Source organism: Lotus japonicus, chromosome 1 (genome assembly GCF_012489685.1).
Source record: "Lotus japonicus ecotype B-129 chromosome 1, LjGifu_v1.2".
Classification (NCBI taxonomy): Eukaryota; Viridiplantae; Streptophyta; class Magnoliopsida; order Fabales; family Fabaceae; genus Lotus; species Lotus japonicus.
Window position 1 is genome coordinate 21,095,205 of NC_080041.1, and position 19,239 is coordinate 21,114,443.

Below are 19,239 nucleotides of genomic sequence, written 5' to 3' on the forward strand. Positions count from 1 at the left end.
GCAGAGGGGTCTTAAAACATAAAAGTCGTTTGGTCATTTTTCATCAAACACCCTAAGCTGATTGACTGCGCAGCCAGCCATTGGCCAAAGAAAGAAATGACTTGTTGAATGAAAATGTGACCTTCAGCTACCACACTCGAATCCCCTTTTCCCACCCACCTTCACACACATATAAATACATGTCTCCCCTTACAACTTTGCAAACCACAACGTTCTCTAAGAACATCTCCAATGGTTTCAACATTCAACACCCTCAACACTCCACTTTTTCTCTTCCCAACACTCCACATCACCTTCTCTCTCCAGTTCAACACTTCATTCAACTTTTACCCACTCCAATAGTTTTTCATTCAACACCCTACCCCTTACCCCACCACTTTTTTTTATTTCATATTTTGATTTAATTTTATATTTTTCTTTTTATGATTTCATAAAATTAAAATTTTTGGTAAAAATTAAATTAAATAAACTATTATCAATTTAATTTAATTTAATGTTTTTTTTATTTTTTTAAATTAAATTAAATTAACGTAATATTTTTTTAACGTAAATTAAATTAAAACACTTAACAATTTAATATTTTTTTAAAAAAATATACACAATAATTTATTTTATTTTATTAACTTCAAATGGAAGAAAAGAAACTAAGCCCACAATAATATATTTTATTTTCTTAACTTAAAATGCAAGACAACAAACTAAGCACACAATAATATATTTTATTTGCTTAACTTAAAATGCAAGATAACAAACTAAGCACATAATAATTTATTTAATTTTCTTAACTTAAAATGCAAGACAACAAACTAAACACACAACACACAAATAACGTAATTAGTACGATACAAAGCATATTTAATCATGATACATTCCAAACTTTGCCCAGATGTGCTTCACTAGATCTGCTTGCAGTTCGTGATGGACATTTGGATCACGCAACTCGGATCTAGCACGCACATGATCCGCAAAAGCGGGTAACACCTCGGTCGAGTATGGTTGCGGTGTACTAGATCCACTTCCCTTAGCTTGCTCAAAATCGGTCCAGCGTTGAGCATATGAATCTCGTTCATCCTCAACAATCATATTATGTAACATGATGCATGACCTCATGATGGTACTCAAATCAGTTATGTCCCACAAGCGAGCTGGTTCACGGATGATTTTAAAACGAGCTTGAAGCACTCCAAATGCACGTTCGATGTCCTTCCGACATGCCTCCTGATGTTTTGCAAAGCACTTATCGGGTTCACTTTGAGGAAGTCTAATAGATTTGACGAAAGTTGGATAAGAAGGGTAGATACCATCAGCTAGATAGTATGCCATATTATAGGGACGTTGATTCACGATGAAATTCACACTTGGAGCGTTTCCCTGTTCCAATTCATCAAACACTGGTGACCGGTCTAGAACGTTTATATCGTTCAACGTTCCCGGACATCCAAAAAAGGCATGCCAGATCCAAAGATCAGGAGATGCAACTGCTTCAAGAATAACCGTGGTGGTTCCCTTATCCCCTCTAGCAAATTGACCTTCCCATGCTTTAAGACAATTAGTGCATGCAGTCAATACACCCGATCATGCCTGGGAACCCCCGCATTTCACTAACCTGTAGTATTCTTTGCAGGTCCTCTTGGGTTGGTGCTCTCAGGTACTCTTTCTCATACAATCGTATGATTCCTTTACAGAATCTACGTAAACACTCCAATGTTGTAGTCTCTCCTATTTTGATGTACTCATCGACTGCATCTGCTGTCACACCATATGCTAACATTCGCATTGCTGTGGTGCATTTTGCTAAGGGCGATATACCTTCTTTCTTCGCTGCATCAACTCACTGGGTGAAGTAGTTATCACTACTTGAAAGGTCCGCAACGATTCGAAGAAAAACATGTTTTTGCATCCGGTACCGGCGACGGAATATTCCATCGTCGTATGTAGGCTCATTGACAAAGTAGTCGTCAATTAGCCTTTGGTTTGCCCCTGCATGATCTCTACTGAGATGGTTTCTACCACGAGGTGCACTATCCTCCAATATTAGATTTCGACGCTCCGTAAATCGGTTGAGTATATAAGTGTCTTCTCTCTCACTTTTTTCAAGGTATGCTTCGAGATCAAACTCTGGTGGATCCATTTTTTGTGAAATTTGAAATAAATGGGAAGAGATACATTGAATGGTGGATCTATGAGTCCATATATATAGATAAATTGAATGGTGGACACTAACGGATTTGAAATAATATGAACTATAGTTAATTATCGGATAAGAACTAGATTCGAATTGAGTGATACATATTCAAACTCGGTAACCCATACATTAAAGCCACTGACAACACTGACAAATTATAAAAGTAAACAGTACAGACTTGACAAAACACTGACAAATTATTAAAGCAAACACTACAGACTTGACAACACTGACAAATTATTAAAGCAAACACTACAGACTTGACACCACTTGAAAATTAATAAAGCAAACACTACATACAATTAATTTTCAAAGAGCTCTTGGGACAACCGCTTCAACAGCTCTTTCTTGTGGTCACTGAGATGCTCCTCTTCACTTAACTTTAGAAATAATTCCATTTTCTTAACTTCAGTCTCCTCTTTCCTCAATTTATTAGCCTCTTGTTGCATCGATGCTATCTGCTTCAATTGTTCAACCTCTATCTCCTTGACTTGTTTGTATTCAGCCCAATCTTTCTCCATCGCCACCAAGGCAGCTGTTGTGCTCTTCTTTTTACCCTTTTTTTTAGTTGTCTCCCTACCCATTGGACGAGGAATCGATCCTATAGAGTTTGAGCCACATGCATCACTCTCGCGAGATCTCTTAGATCCACTACTTCTTGAGCCAACATTTCCTCCTGCTTGACTACAGTAACGTGGTTGATCACGGAGAGCCTGCCATTCTGCCATCAAATTAAATTGACCCTTCTTCCCATTTGCGTATAATTCTTGCGCTTGGGTCAAAATATCATTCTCCGACCAACCGCTTCGTTGCATACGCTTAGCGCCATCATAAGCGTCAATCCATTTATTTATTTGCTTGCTCATATAATTATAACGGTTTCGGCATGCATTTCCATCCCGCGGAGGATCGAATGAGCAATGCTGATTACAATACTCAGCAATTTGACCCCAAAATGTTTCTCCTTTTTGGTTTCTCCCGACAACACTGTTTGTTCCATATTTAAGCCACCCACTAATTAACATCCTATTTTGATCAATGTTCCATGCTGGTAAGTGACTTCTCCTGCTCGTAGGAGTTGAATCCTCTTCATCTCGATCGCTAATCAAATCATTCCAATCTTTTGGGCTGACATAGTTTCCAACCTTTTCAATAGGGGATACGGCAGGCATCCCAAGTGTGACAATCTGCCATGTCAACAAGTAATGAAGCAAAAACATAAGAAAAATGGCAAGTGCTAGGAAAACACCTCAAAAGTTCAACCAAGTTAAGTTATTTGTATTCAATATCCACAAAGTTAATATAATGAAGCAGTTAATTCTTTTGGCAATGTGAACTCTACCTCTTTCTTCAACTTGACCCTCACATGATCCCATCGGAAGGGTGCATCTTCCCCCGCAGCAAGAGGAGAACTGGCACTATGTCCATGTTGACCACTATGGATGGCTTCCTCCTCAGGACTGACCGGCAATTCAAGACGTCTTAGCCCCTTCAAACGATCATCACTTTGCACAAATGCAAGAACTTCCTCCACCGCCTCCCGCGTGCCATATATGCTGCCATTGATCCCTTCAGGAGCAAGAATAATACCACCTGAAACACGCTGAGCAGCATCTGATTGGTGAGACACACGAAATAACACAGTATAAAGCCACAAGCAGCTCAAATTAGTCCTCAATGTATTTTTCTATGACAGGGCACCATGGCATCATGCAATTTACATAGCAGACTCATCTAGTGGGAAAGGACTTGATAATTATTATTGTACTTTATAAATCAAACAACCCATTCGGATGCAAACAAAAGAGCACTTATTGAAGCTTATCTAGTGCTTTTTCTAAGCTCCAATAAGTCCGTATCCAAACTGACTCAAAGTCTCAAATCGAAAACTACATCACCTGATGCACCCCAATAACCATTAACCACAACACAGTTGGGCCACAAGAGGTCACAAACTCACAATAAGCACATCACAACAGCAACTAAAATTGCAATTTAAAAACCTTGCCATATACTATAATCTAAACATTTCACCTATGATGAAAAGGAAAGATGCCCAGTTCATAATATAAATTGTAAACCCCCATAACTCTCATTATACTAAAATTTATGCATCAAAATTACTGTTAACTGTAACTGTTGAACTTCTTGAATGTGAAAAAATAGAATATAAAGAACAGTTAAGTACCAGTTTTTCACAGAGTTGCTTCAAGGGGTTTCGCATAAGGGCATGGTCAGGGAAATCTGCGAACTTGTAGAAGGAAACCACGACAAGAGAGTTAGCAGATTCGGGTTCGGGTGTGACCGAAATGGGGATGGGGTTGGCGGGTCCAGAATGAGAGAAGCACTTGGAGAGAGTCATGCTTTGAAGAGAGTGAGTGTTGGAGAAGAGAGGGAGGTGAGGGAATGAGGATTTGGGGTTTCGAGAAGAGAAGGGTAGTTTCGATTCGGAGGAGGGGGCGGCGGCGGAAGAAGACGGTGATGGTGGTGACGGCGACAGCATCCTCGTACTGAGGGACAGTAATGGCGGTGGAGAAGGTGTAATGCTCCTTCTGAGCATGGAGGCCGCGTTTGGATGTGGTTCCATTTTTTCTTTTTATTTTCTTTGAGGTGAACAACATGCCTTATTGGGACCCGGGTTTTATGGCCCAAATGAAAAATAAATAACAATCCATTTTAAATGAAATACATAATATTATGATTAATTTTCATTATTCTCATTTTTGAAACGTTTCCAAATATGTTCCACCAAGTATGCTTGAAGTTGGTAATTGGATGTGTCTTTGAAGCTGATGTGCTCTTCTTACCAAGAATGTCGTAAAAGCAAGAATAGGACCAAATGCTTTCGCATTCAAAGCCTTTGTCGGAATTGAGTTTTTGTGTAGAGGATTTTTAAAGATTTAGTCATTGAGCAGTCGAATGTGCCCTTCTTCAAGAGATCGCACTATCACTCTTCATCTTCGTCTGGACCTAACAATGTGGTTGGATTGTTGTTCTCTCTCAAGTTCTAACCTCAAATGATCTTCTATGGTGGTGTCATGAATAAAATCATCTAAACACTCATAAAAAAGAGTATCAAAGTTGGGTAAATTGTTTGAACTCATTATTTGACGTATAGAAACCTAACACGATGAGAAAATATTAGTGTAATTTGATATGACAAAAAATGAGAGAACGAAAGAATATTACACATTGAGACGAAATGAGGTATGTACAAATAAGGGGAATTTTGACAAAAGTTCTGTTTACAACGGCTATATTTTACAATGGTTACTTTTGACAACGATTCATTTTACAACTACTATATTTTGCAAACGGCTCTTTTTTACAATAGTTACTTTTGACGATTCTTTTGACAACGACTATATTTTACAACGAGTCTTTTTTTACAATGGCTACTTTTAGTCAATGAAAAAAAAATGAGGCAGAGGGGTCTTAAAACATAAAAGTCGTTTGGTCATTTTTCATCAAACACCCTAAGCTGATTGACTGCGCAGCCAGCCATTGGCCAAAGAAAGAAATGACTTGTTGAATGAAAATGTGACCTTCAGCTACCACACTCGAATCCCCTTTTCCCACCCACCTTCACACACATATAAATACATGTCTCCCCTTACAACTTTGCAAACCACAACGTTCTCTAAGAACATCTCCAATGGTTTCAACATTCAACACCCTCAACACTCCACTTTTTCTCTTCCCAACACTCCACATCACCTTCTCTCTCCAGTTCAACACTTCATTCAACTTTTACCCACTCCAATAGTTTTTCATTCAACACCCTACCCCTTACCCCACCACTTTTTTTTATTTCATATTTTGATTTAATTTTATATTTTTCTTTTTATGATTTCATAAAATTAAAATTTTTGGTAAAAATTAAATTAAATAAACTATTATCAATTTAATTTAATTTAATGTTTTTTTTATTTTTTTAAATTAAATTAAATTAACGTAATATTTTTTTAACGTAAATTAAATTAAAACACTTAACAATTTAATATTTTTTTAAAAAAATATACACAATAATTTATTTTATTTTATTAACTTCAAATGGAAGAAAAGAAACTAAGCCCACAATAATATATTTTATTTTCTTAACTTAAAATGCAAGACAACAAACTAAGCACACAATAATATATTTTATTTGCTTAACTTAAAATGCAAGATAACAAACTAAGCACATAATAATTTATTTAATTTTCTTAACTTAAAATGCAAGACAACAAACTAAACACACAACACACAAATAACGTAATTAGTACGATACAAAGCATATTTAATCATGATACATTCCAAACTTTGCCCAGATGTGCTTCACTAGATCTGCTTGCAGTTCGTGATGGACATTTGGATCACGCAACTCGGATCTAGCACGCACATGATCCGCAAAAGCGGGTAACACCTCGGTCGAGTATGGTTGCGGTGTACTAGATCCACTTCCCTTAGCTTGCTCAAAATCGGTCCAGCGTTGAGCATATGAATCTCGTTCATCCTCAACAATCATATTATGTAACATGATGCATGACCTCATGATGGTACTCAAATCAGTTATGTCCCACAAGCGAGCTGGTTCACGGATGATTTTAAAACGAGCTTGAAGCACTCCAAATGCACGTTCGATGTCCTTCCGACATGCCTCCTGATGTTTTGCAAAGCACTTATCGGGTTCACTTTGAGGAAGTCTAATAGATTTGACGAAAGTTGGATAAGAAGGGTAGATACCATCAGCTAGATAGTATGCCATATTATAGGGACGTTGATTCACGATGAAATTCACACTTGGAGCGTTTCCCTGTTCCAATTCATCAAACACTGGTGACCGGTCTAGAACGTTTATATCGTTCAACGTTCCCGGACATCCAAAAAAGGCATGCCAGATCCAAAGATCAGGAGATGCAACTGCTTCAAGAATAACCGTGGTGGTTCCCTTATCCCCTCTAGCAAATTGACCTTCCCATGCTTTAAGACAATTAGTGCATGCAGTCAATACACCCGATCATGCCTGGGAACCCCCGCATTTCACTAACCTGTAGTATTCTTTGCAGGTCCTCTTGGGTTGGTGCTCTCAGGTACTCTTTCTCATACAATCGTATGATTCCTTTACAGAATCTACGTAAACACTCCAATGTTGTAGTCTCTCCTATTTTGATGTACTCATCGACTGCATCTGCTGTCACACCATATGCTAACATTCGCATTGCTGTGGTGCATTTTGCTAAGGGCGATATACCTTCTTTCTTCGCTGCATCAACTCACTGGGTGAAGTAGTTATCACTACTTGAAAGGTCCGCAACGATTCGAAGAAAAACATGTTTTTGCATCCGGTACCGGCGACGGAATATTCCATCGTCGTATGTAGGCTCATTGACAAAGTAGTCGTCAATTAGCCTTTGGTTTGCCCCTGCATGATCTCTACTGAGATGGTTTCTACCACGAGGTGCACTATCCTCCAATATTAGATTTCGACGCTCCGTAAATCGGTTGAGTATATAAGTGTCTTCTCTCTCACTTTTTTCAAGGTATGCTTCGAGATCAAACTCTGGTGGATCCATTTTTTGTGAAATTTGAAATAGATGGGAAGAGATACATTGAATGGTGGATCTATGAGTCCATATATATAGATAAATTGAATGGTGGACACTAACGGATTTGAAATAATATGAACTATAGTTAATTATCGGATAAGAACTAGATTCGAATTGAGTGATACATATTCAAACTCGGTAACCCATACATTAAAGCCACTGACAACACTGACAAATTATAAAAGTAAACAGTACAGACTTGACAAAACACTGACAAATTATTAAAGCAAACACTACAGACTTGACAACACTGACAAATTATTAAAGCAAACACTACAGACTTGACACCACTTGAAAATTAATAAAGCAAACACTACATACAATTAATTTTCAAAGAGCTCTTGGGACAACCGCTTCAACAGCTCTTTCTTGTGGTCACTGAGATGCTCCTCTTCACTTAACTTTAGAAATAATTCCATTTTCTTAACTTCAGTCTCCTCTTTCCTCAATTTATTAGCCTCTTGTTGCATCGATGCTATCTGCTTCAATTGTTCAACCTCTATCTCCTTGACTTGTTTGTATTCAGCCCAATCTTTATCCATCGCCACCAAGGCAGCTGTTGTGCTCTTCTTTTTACCCTTTTTTTTAGTTGTCTCCCTACCCATTGGACGAGGAATCGATCCTATAGAGTTTGAGCCACATGCATCACTCTCGCGAGATCTCTTAGATCCACTACTTCCTGAGCCAACATTTCCTCCTGCTTGACTACAGTAACGTGGTTGATCACGGAGAGCCTGCCATTCTGCCATCAAATTAAATTGACCCTTCTTCCCATTTGCGTATAATTCTTGCGCTTGGGTCAAAATATCATTCTCCGACCAACCGCTTCTTTGCATACGCTTAGCGCCATCATAAGCGTCAATCCATTTATTTATTTGCTTGCTCATATAATTATAACGGTTTCGGCATGCATTTCCATCCCGCGGAGGATCGAATGAGCAATGCTGATTACAATACTCAGCAATTTGACCCCAAAATGTTTCTCCTTTTTGGTTTCTCCCGACAACACTGTTTGTTCCATATTTAAGCCACCCACTAATTAACACCCTATTTTGATCAATGTTCCATGCTGGTAAGTGACTTCTCCTGCTCGTAGGAGTTGAATCCTCTTCATCTCGATCGCTAATCAAATCATTCCAATCTTTTGGGCTGACATAGTTTCCAACCTTTTCAATAGGGGATACGGCAGGCATCCCAAGTGTGACAATCTGCCATGTCAACAAGTAATGAAGCAAAAACATAAGAAAAATGGCAAGTGCTAGGAAAACACCTCAAAAGTTTAACCAAGTTAAGTTATTTGTATTCAATATCCACAAAGTTAATATAATGAAGCAGTTAATTCTTTTGGCAATGTGAACTCTACCTCTTTCTTCAACTTGACCCTCACATGATCCCATCGGAAGGGTGCATCTTCCCCTGCAGCAAGAGGAGAACTGGCACTATGTCCATGTTGACCACTATGGATGGCTTCCTCCTCAGGACTGACCGGCAATTCAAGACGTCTTAGCCCCTTCAAACGATCATCACTTTGCACAAATGCAAGAACTTCCTCCACCGCCTCCCGCGTGCCATATATGCTGCCATTGATCCCTTCAGGAGCAAGAATAATACCACCTGAAACACGCTGAGCAGCATCTGATTGGTGAGACACACGAACTAACACAGTATAAAGCCACAAGCAGCTCAAATTAGTCCTCAATGTATTTTTCTATGACAGGGCACCATGGCATCATGCAATTTACATAGCAGACTCATCTAGTGGGAAAGGACTTGATAATTATTATTGTACTTTATAAATCAAACAACCCATTCGGATGCAAACAAAAGAGCACTTATTGAAGCTTATCTAGTGCTTTTTCTAAGCTCCAATAAGTCCGTATCCAAACTGACTCAAAGTCTCAAATCGAAAACTACATCACCTGATGCACCCCAATAACCATTAACCACAACACAGTTGGGCCACAAGAGGTCACAAACTCACAATAAGCACATCACAACAGCAACTAAAATTGCAATTTAAAAACCTTGCCATATACTATAATCTAAACATTTCACCTATGATGAAAAGGAAAGATGCCCAGTTCATAATATAAATTGTAAACCCCCATAACTCTCATTATACTAAAATTTATGCATCAAAATTACTGTTAACTGTAACTGTTGAACTTCTTGAATGTGAAAAAATAGAATATAAAGAACAGTTAAGTACCAGTTTTTCACAGAGTTGCTTCAAGGGGTTTCGCATAAGGGCATGGTCAGGGAAATCTGCGAACTTGTAGAAGGAAACCACGACAAGAGAGTTAGCAGATTCGGGTTCGGGTGTGACCGAAATGGGGATGGGGTTGGCGGGTCCAGAATGAGAGAAGCACTTGGAGAGAGTCATGCTTTGAAGAGAGTGAGTGTTGGAGAAGAGAGGGAGGTGAGGGAATGAGGATTTGGGGTTTCGAGAAGAGAAGGGTAGTTTGGATTCGGAGGAGGTGGTGGCGGAAGAAGACGGAGATGGTGGTGACGGCGACATCATGGGAGTTGGGTTTGGGGGGCCCTTATGGGGCTCCGCGCCCCACCCTTTTTTTTAAACCCAAAACTGCCCTACGGATTTTTAATTTCCGTATTCACTAAAATAGAATACGGAAGTTAAAATTCCGTATTCTATCTCTGAAAGATATCATCTTTTCCACCATTACTCCTCCCTCCACCAACTCCGTCACCATTACTCCTCCGTCACCAACCCCTCACCAGCCCCCTTAACCCCCTCAATGCCTCTAGACCACCCTCTCTCTCTCACCCTCTCTCTCTCACCCTCTCCTACCCTCATCTTAGAAGGATGATGTTTTGAAGTTCTGAGACGCGATAAAATACGGAATATAAATTTCCATAGTGAATACGGACATTTATATTCCATATTCAATACGGATTATCCATTTCCGTATTCGATATGGATTATAAAGTTCCGTATTCGATATGGATAATAAAGTTCCGTATTCTCTTGCAGGGATGACAGAATCATTTTTCTTTCGTGAATTACAATTGATTGAAGTTATCTATAAATTCACTATATAATTCACTATCTTAATTATCAATTTAAAAACATTTTCTAAATTAATCAAACTAATTAGATTTTTGCTTAGAGACTAAACAGACCCAAAATAAGGAAAATGAAGTTCCATATCGAATACGGAAAATGATGTTCCATATCGAATACGGAAAATCATTTTCCATATTGAACCAGAACCTCCATTAACGTCATTGCTGAATCGGAACTCGCCCCAAAGCCAATTTATACCATTTCAGCCAACATAACCTCTACGTAAGCATCAATCGACTACCCTAGGGTTGAAAGATTCACATAATTTCAAGTTAAATGGTGAAAGGAGAAGGTTGGAAGAGAGCGCTGAAATGAGTTTGAAAAAATCCTCTGTCGTTTACATACTAATAGAATATGGAAAATTAAATTATGTATTCAATACGGAAGATAAATTTCCGTATTCTATTAAAGGGGGACTTTCCAGTAATTTCCCCACATTAAGTGGGGCGCTGAGCCCCATAGGGGGGCCCCAAACCCAACTCCCCGACAACATCCTCGTACTGAGGGACATTAATGGCGGTGGAGAATGTGTAATGCTCCTTCTGAGCATGGAGGCCGCGTTTGGATGTGGTTCCATTTTTTCTTTTTATTTTCTTTGAGGTGAACAAACATGCCTTATTGGGACCCGGGTTTAAGGCCCAAATGAAAAATAAATAACAATCAATTTTAAATGAAATACATAATATCATATGATGATTAATTTTCTTTGACAAAAAAAAAATGATGATTAATTTTCATTATTCTCATTTTTGAAACGCTTTCATATATGTTCCACCAAGTATGCTTGAAGTTGGTAATTGGATGTGTCTTTGAAGCTGATGTGCTCTTCTTACTAAGAATGTCGTAAAAGCAAGAATAGGACCACATGCTTTCGCATTCAAAGCCTTTGTCGGAATTGAGTTTTTGTGTAGAGGATTTTTAAAGATTTAGTCATTGAGCAGTCGAATGTGCCCTTCTTCAAGAGATCGGACTATCACTCTTCCTCTTCGTCTGGACCTAACAATGTTGTCGGATTGTTTTTCTCTCTCAAGTTCTAACCTCAAATGATCTTCTATGGTGGTGTCATGAATAAAATCATCTAAAAATTCATAAAATAAAGTATCAAAGTTGGGTAAATTGTTTGAACTCATTATCTGACCTATAGAAACTTGACACGATGAGAAAATATTAGTGTAATTTGATATGATAAAAAAATGAGAGAACGAAGGAATATTGCACATTGAGATGAAATGAGGTATGTACAAATAAGGGGAATTTTGACAACAGTTCTTTTTACAACGGCTATATTTTACAACGACTATTTTTACAACGGTTACTTTTGACAACGGATCTTTTTACAACCACTATATTTTGCAAACCGCTATTTTTTATAATGGTTACATTTGACAACGATTCTTTTTACAACGGCTATATTTTACAACTGAGTCTTTTTTTACAATAGCTACTTTTAGTCAATGAAAAAAAAAATGAGACAGCGGGGTCTTAAAACATAAAAGCCGTTTGGTCATTTTCCACCAAACACCCTAAGCTGATTGACTGCGCAGCCAGCCAGCCATTGACCAAAGAAAGAAAGGACTTGTTGAATGAAAATGTGACCTTCAGCTACCACACTCGAATCCCCTTTTCCCACCCACCTTCACACACATATAAATACCTGTCTCCCCTTACAACTTCGCAAACCACAACGTTCTCTAACACAACCAACAACTACTGCAACTAAGTGCCGCACACTTGAGCTCATATTACAGTGCAGCTTCATTTGCTTCCTAAATTTATCTTTGCTTAGAAACTTCACTTCAGAGACAACGAATTTAAAGATGGTGAGTGTAGCTGAGATTCGCAAGGCTCAAAGAGCTGAAGGCCCTGCAACCATCTTCGCTATTGGCACTGCTAATCCTCCTAACTGTGTTGATCAAAGCACTTACCCTGATTTCTACTTCAGGGTCACTAATAGTGAGCACAAAACTGAGCTCAAGGAGAAGTTTCAACGCATGTGTAAGCACTCTTTTTCTCCCCAGCTCCATTTTTTTTTGTCTATACAACATTTATTTACATTGCTAGATTGGTTTTGGTGTTTTCTTGAATTTATTGTACTAATGTTATTTCTTTATAATTCATTTCAGGTGACAAGTCTATGATCAAGAAGAGATATATGCACTTAACAGAAGATCTTTTGAAAGAGAACCCTAACATGTGCGCTTATATGGCACCTTCTCTGGATGCTAGGCAAGACATGGTGGTGGTAGAGGTACCTAGACTAGGCAAAGAAGCTGCTGTCAAGGCTATCAAAGAATGGGGTCAGCCCAAGTCCAAGATTACCCACTTAATCTTTTGCACCACAAGTGTGGTAGACATGCCCGGTGCTGATTATCAGCTCACTAAACTCTTAGGTCTTCGCCCGTATGTCAAAAGGTACATGATGTACCAACAAGGGTGCTTTGCAGGAGGCACGGTGCTTCGTTTGGCTAAGGACTTGGCTGAGAACAACAAAGGTGCACGTGTGCTAGTTGTTTGTTCTGAACTGACAGCGGTTACCTTCCGTGGCCCTAGTGACACTCACCTAGACAGCCTTGTGGGGCAAGCATTGTTTGGAGATGGAGCAGCTGCACTCATTGTTGGTTCTGATCCAGTGCCTGAAGTTGAGAAACCTTTGTTTGAGCTAGTTTGGACTGCACAAACAATTGCTCCAGATAGTGAAGGAGCCATTGATGGTCACCTTCGCGAAGTTGGATTGACATTTCATCTCCTTAAAGATGTTCCTGGGATTGTTTCAAAGAACATTGAGAAAGCACTAATTGAGGCCTTCCAACCACTAGGCATATCTGATTACAACTCAATTTTTTGGATTGCACACCCAGGTGGCCCAGCAATTCTAGACCAAGTTGAGCAGAAGTTGGATTTGAAACCTGAAAAGATGAGAGCCACTAGAGAAGTGCTAAGTGAATATGGTAACATGTCAAGTGCATGTGTCCTATTCATCTTAGATCAAATGAGAAAGAAATCAGTTCAAGATGGACTCAAAACCACCGGGGAAGGACTTGAATGGGGTGTGTTATTCGGTTTTGGACCTGGACTTACCATTGAAACAGTTGTTTTGCGTAGTGTGGCTATTTAATATGCTTGATTGTTTGATTATCTTGTAACACTCACAAACTCACTAGATTGTGTATCTGTGAGGAAGAAAATAAACTCATATTGAGTTTGATTATATATGTTCAAATTAAATAATCAATAGCTAATTGCTTTTTTTCATTTGTTTGAAAAATGAATACTTTACTAGTAAGAGATAACTGTTGTCTACATATAAAAGATCATAAGGAGATAAAGATGCTAGGAGCTTGTTTCTTTGTTTTTTTAGAAATGTAAGGGTGCTTCTGAATTTTAACATTTGTATTTTCGATTGGTTTTAGAAGTTGAGCTACTGACAGTTCCACTGATTAAACTTAGCTAATCTTTTTGGTAACCTGTCTGCGTTCTGTTAAATGATAATGATCTTAGTGCTTTGTGTGCTTCTCAAAGAAATAAGAATCATTGCTTAAAGTGTAACATGACTATTCTTTTACTCCGTCTAACATATTTATACTTTTGTCCCTCCGATGCAAAACTTGATTCTGTAGAAATAGTCTTTTATTGTCAATAAGCTTCTGGGAATACAGAAAAGCAAGAGAGTTGGAAGGCATTTATATGGGCCAAAAAGTTTGATGAGGTGCTGGAACTATTTTGCTGTCTTTTACTCCCATTAGATAGTTGTTTGGTTATTGTTTTCCAATAATCTGCGGTTTTCATTGTGATAGACTGAATAAACACATGCTGTAATACCTTCTTGCCTTATTCATGCTTATAATGTTATGGTTAGGTTCCCATTATTTACAAGGGAATAGAGAACGAAATATGCACTGATAGAAATGCGAAACAAATGTTTAAAGATGCATTAACTGTGCTTGAACGAAGGAGCTCACGAGAAATATACTTAACATAGGGATGGAGACATTGAAGGTTGAAGCCATTAACTTGTTCATGGTCATTTGGAAATTGTACATGTGTTACTGAATCCATGGTGAGCCATCCCCGTTTGCTGGTTAAAAAGGGATGACAGTTGACACATGATGATGAGATTGAGATCCCTTTTGTGTACTGTCTAGAGTGTTGAAAGGGCAGTACTTCATTTCCAGAAGCTTAGGGAGGGCAGTGACCGTCATTGGTGTGGCAGAGTCACCTTGGATGTAAACTCTAAATGAGGTTTTGAGGGGTGGGCATGCTATGCAGTTGTCCTTCTACTATAGGATTTGTGACTTCCTGTGATGCCTTGTCCTACTCAGAGAGAATTTGCATCTGAAAAACGTGAAGTTTGAGCTGCAATAGTTATCTTGCCTAGTTTGTTATATATATGATTCTTTTCAAATAAACTGTTGAGCCTCCTTATGTTTTGTTCTTATTGTGTCTTTGACAGAGAATGAGTCTATGTTTTTAGCTCTCGAAGTATTTAGTCTTTAGCTCTTGAACTGGAATAAATATGTCTGGTTATCTGAAATTAATATTTGAAATGAGTTATGTGATTGCTTTATTGAAACTTTTTATTTTTATTTGTTTCAGAATTAATTCTGTTCCTGAGTCCCAGGAATAGTATCAAGGTAAAGAGAAAAGGAGGAAAATGATAAGTGAAGAAGGGTACAAGCTGTATGTGTACAGGGTATTAAAGGCATGACTATTCTGAATAAATTGATGAATGGCATGTTAGATAGGCTAGCTGATGAAGCTGCCAAGAAGAAGAACTACACTGGTAATATGACATTGTCATCAATGGAGGTTCAAGTGCAAGTGAAGTTGGTTTTTCCGGGGGAGCTTGGAAGCATGCAAGTGAAATTTTGCACTGTCTCTAGTTTCACTGCATCCTACTCGCAAACCTATTGGTTGTAAATGAGTTTTTCAGGTAAAAGAAAACTCAAATGTCTCCATAAATCAATATAAGGAAAAGTTGATTGCAAAAGTTTTCACCTTCAACCAAGATTTGATTTTATAGAAACATTTTCACTGGTTACTAAACATGTGACTATTTGCATAATACTCACATCAGCACTTTCTTTTAGATGATCTATACAGCAGCTAGATGTTTCTAATGTATTTCTTAATAGTTTATCTGAAGATGAGGTTTATATGACACAACCTTTTAGGGTTTAGTCTTTCGGTATGTAAGCTACACAAGGCCTTATATGGATTCACACAAGCTCCAAGAGCTTGGTTTGTAAGGCTCTTAAAATGTGTTTTCATTTACTCTACTAATATTGTTGTTTACATTCTAGTCTATGTGGATGACATTTTCGTCACTAGTTCATCATCACTACTTATTCAACACTTTATTTCTAAGCTTAACTCAATTTTTGCTCTTGAGAAATAGGGGAATCTTGATTACTTTCTTAGAACTGAGGTGAAGTATCTTTCCATAGGTTCTCTTTTCTTGACACAAAGCAAATATATACAAGATATGCGAGCTAAAACTAACATAGCAGACTGCAAGTTAGTTTATCTCCTATGATTAGCAGGGATGATTTTCAGATCCTTCTCTGTTCAAGCCAGTGGTTGGAGCATTACAGTATCTCACAAATTACAAGATCTGAGTTTAGTTTTTTTTATTAATAAAGTTTGTCAGTTCATGTCCAAACCCCTGGACACTCGTTGAGATGCTGTGAAAAGGATCCTCTGATATGTTAAAGGCACTATTGCTACAGGTATGTTTCTTAGGCATGCTCTACATTCCTTTCCTCTTCATATTGGCTCTTGTGATGCTGCTTGAGAATCTCATTCGAATAATCGTAGATCCACTTCTTGTACTAATGTGAGAATCACTCTATAATCATTCAAATCATTCTGATGATAATGTACAAAATCTTCATTTCATCTCGTCTCCTCTTCTTGTAACAAGTATAAGCAAACGAATAAAAATCCCCACCAGTATCATCTCTCTCTGAAACAGCACTGGGGTATTTCCAAGTAATCATGGATCCTGTCTTCATTTGTGTCCACAGTATCTGAATGTGCTCCACTTGAGAGACCTCTCTTTGTGACTACTTTTTATATACCCCCATTCTCATCCACATCCTCAGCATATTGATATCAATTCTGCACAGTAGAGTACTTAATTTCTGCTCCGTATGCACAATACAAATCCACAACAGCAGCATGAAGCTGGTTCCTTTCATAAGAATAATTAATAATCATGCTTATAGTGTCTTCATGCCTTCATGGTATGGTGGCTCAGAAAATGAACCTGAGAACTTAAAAGCTCACCCCACAATTGCTAAAAGTTTTGAGCATAACGGCAACAACAAATGATGTACAATGTTGGACAGCACAGAAGGTCATTCAAGAGCTTCTTCGTTACACTGATTAAAAGAAGATATCTGACTGGCTGAAATCAGCGAGCAAATTAAAGTGTTTCTTCTTTATACTGTCTGCTGTCTGCTGTCTGCTGATCTCTCTTTGGATCCAACTATATCCTGAAGGTTTTTTTATTCCTTTTTTACTCATTAACTTCTTAACTACTTCTGCACCCACCCATTTATCCTGCGACGCATACATGTTTGCTAGAAGCACATAAGTTCCAGAATCCTCAGGGTCAATCTCCAAGAGATGCCGAGCTGCAGTCTCACCCAATTCTACATTGCCATGAACCCTGCACGCTGCTAATAAAGAACCCCAAGTTGTTGCATCAGCGCTAGTTGCGTTCTCCTTAATGAGACTGTATGCCCTTTCCAGCTGCCCTGCCCTCCCAAGGAGATCAACAATGCAAGCATAGTGCTCAGGTAAGGGCTCAATATCGAACACCCCAGTCATAATCTGAAAAAACCTACAACCTTCTTCAACAAGACCTGAAGAGCTGCATGCGTTCAGGACACCAATGAATGTAACTTGGTTTGGCTTCAATCCTTCCTTCGGCATCCTGAAGAAAAGATCTATAGCATCTTGTGATTTCCCATGCTCAGCAAAAGCTGTGATCATCGCACTGTAGGTATACATATCTCTGCACCTCATTGTACTGAACTCCCTCCATGCTAAGTCTATGTTTCCACACTTTGAGTGCATGTTGATCAATGCATTGGAAACAATAAGTGTCCTATCTGATATAAAAGAACAACGGGTTCCAACAAAACAAAGAGTCATAGGTTAGTACCAAGCATTTTTAACCTGAATTGACACAACAAAAAACTACATTAAACCAATAACAGAAGAGCTTACCGCAACAACCCTCCTCGATATGGTCTGTTAATGCATTTGACATTCTAATATCCCTGAGTTGTGCACAAGCTGATATAGCACCCACCATTGCCACCTCAGTGATTTTAATCTTTGCTTGTCTCACTTCCTTAAACATCTCAATGCCTTCCTTTGCATATCCATTTTGGGCATAACAAGCCAGCATTGCTGCCCAAGTTGATGCATCCTGCGGCACCGGTATCCCATCAAATAGCCTTCTAGCTTCAGTCACATTCCCAAGCTTCCCATAACCAGCTATCATTGCAACCCAAGTAACCCCATCCTTGTCACTCATAACATCATGCAACTCCTTTGCAGCTTTCATGTCCCCACAACTAGCATATCCAGCAACCATAGTAGTCCAAGTAAAAGAATTCCGCTCCCCCATGTTATCAAAGAGCCACCTCGCCTCAACCATCATTGCCACCTTCGCATACCCGCAAATCATAGCCGTCCAGGCAACAACATCCCTATCATCCATTCCATCAAACACGTCACGCGCATCACACACACAACCCGATTTCGCATACATACCAAGCAGTGCCGTTTGCACAATCTTGTTTCCACCAAACCCTGACTGCACCAACCTCCCATGCACTTGTTTTCCTTCAACCATTGCCGGGACGCGCCCACACGCGTTGAGAACCGACGAGAACGTGAACCCAGATGGCAAAACACCACTTTGGTGCATTCTAGCGTAGGTAGAAATGCAATGGCGAAAATGGGCACGATGGGAAAGGAATGCACGTATAAGAGAGGTCCAGATGAAGGCATCTGGGCAGTTTGGCATTGTATCAAACAGTTTGTGGGCATAGCAAATATTGGATTTTTCTGAGCTGAAATTGAGGACACGAAGTAGGAGAGGACTCAAGAAGTGGTGGTAATGATGGGGTGGCGTTTTTGTTAGGAGTTTGAGAAGGAGAGCATGGGTTTGCTTGAGATGAACAATGGTTTTGGTTGTGTTGAGCAATTGGTTCAATTGAAGGTGAAGGTCTGTGCTTTGGAATTGGGATGAAGTGGGAGTCCTCATGTGAAGTTCTGTGCTTTGGAATTGGGATACAATTAAATAGTTATCGTACACAAAAATAGCATATAGATCAAATGTGCAATTAAACTATAGTATAGTTAGC

General features: G+C 38.8%; 4 protein-coding genes and 2 pseudogenes across 4 annotated transcripts; 1 reads left to right on the top strand and 5 right to left on the bottom strand.

Moving 5' to 3' along the window:
• Positions 1-799: 799 nt before the first annotated feature.
• LOC130731703 (uncharacterized) lies at positions 800-2,131 on the bottom strand (annotated as a pseudogene).
• A 1,351-nt stretch (positions 2,132-3,482) lies between these two features.
• On the bottom strand, positions 3,483-4,787 carry LOC130729741 (rhodanese-like domain-containing protein 7). The gene is made up of 2 exons (XM_057581574.1): positions 4,374-4,787; positions 3,483-3,788 (listed from the first exon to the last, which is right to left on the bottom strand). Exons 1-2 carry the CDS (start codon positions 4,770-4,772, stop codon positions 3,483-3,485), a joined length of 705 nt encoding a protein of 234 aa, XP_057437557.1. The 5' UTR covers positions 4,773-4,787.
• Positions 4,788-6,408: 1,621 nt separating this feature from the next.
• Positions 6,409-8,053, bottom strand: LOC130731704 (uncharacterized; annotated as a pseudogene).
• LOC130729748 (rhodanese-like domain-containing protein 7) lies at positions 7,924-10,291 on the bottom strand. The gene is made up of 4 exons (XM_057581581.1): positions 9,983-10,291; positions 9,137-9,397; positions 8,820-8,981; positions 7,924-7,941 (listed from the first exon to the last, which is right to left on the bottom strand). The coding sequence occupies exons 1-4, from the start codon at positions 10,289-10,291 to the stop codon at positions 7,924-7,926; spliced, it is 750 nt and encodes a 249-aa protein (XP_057437564.1).
• Positions 10,292-12,517: 2,226 nt separating this feature from the next.
• Positions 12,518-14,110, top strand: LOC130734098 (chalcone synthase 4-like). The gene is made up of 2 exons (XM_057586404.1): positions 12,518-12,853; positions 12,982-14,110. Exons 1-2 carry the CDS (start codon positions 12,676-12,678, stop codon positions 13,971-13,973), a joined length of 1,170 nt encoding a protein of 389 aa, XP_057442387.1. The 5' UTR covers positions 12,518-12,675; the 3' UTR covers positions 13,974-14,110.
• A 2,181-nt stretch (positions 14,111-16,291) lies between these two features.
• Positions 16,292-19,235, bottom strand: LOC130734096 (putative pentatricopeptide repeat-containing protein At5g37570). The gene is made up of 2 exons (XM_057586403.1): positions 18,092-19,235; positions 16,292-17,973 (listed from the first exon to the last, which is right to left on the bottom strand). Exons 1-2 carry the CDS (start codon positions 19,137-19,139, stop codon positions 17,243-17,245), a joined length of 1,779 nt encoding a protein of 592 aa, XP_057442386.1. The 5' UTR covers positions 19,140-19,235; the 3' UTR covers positions 16,292-17,242.
• Positions 19,236-19,239: the final 4 nt, after the last annotated feature.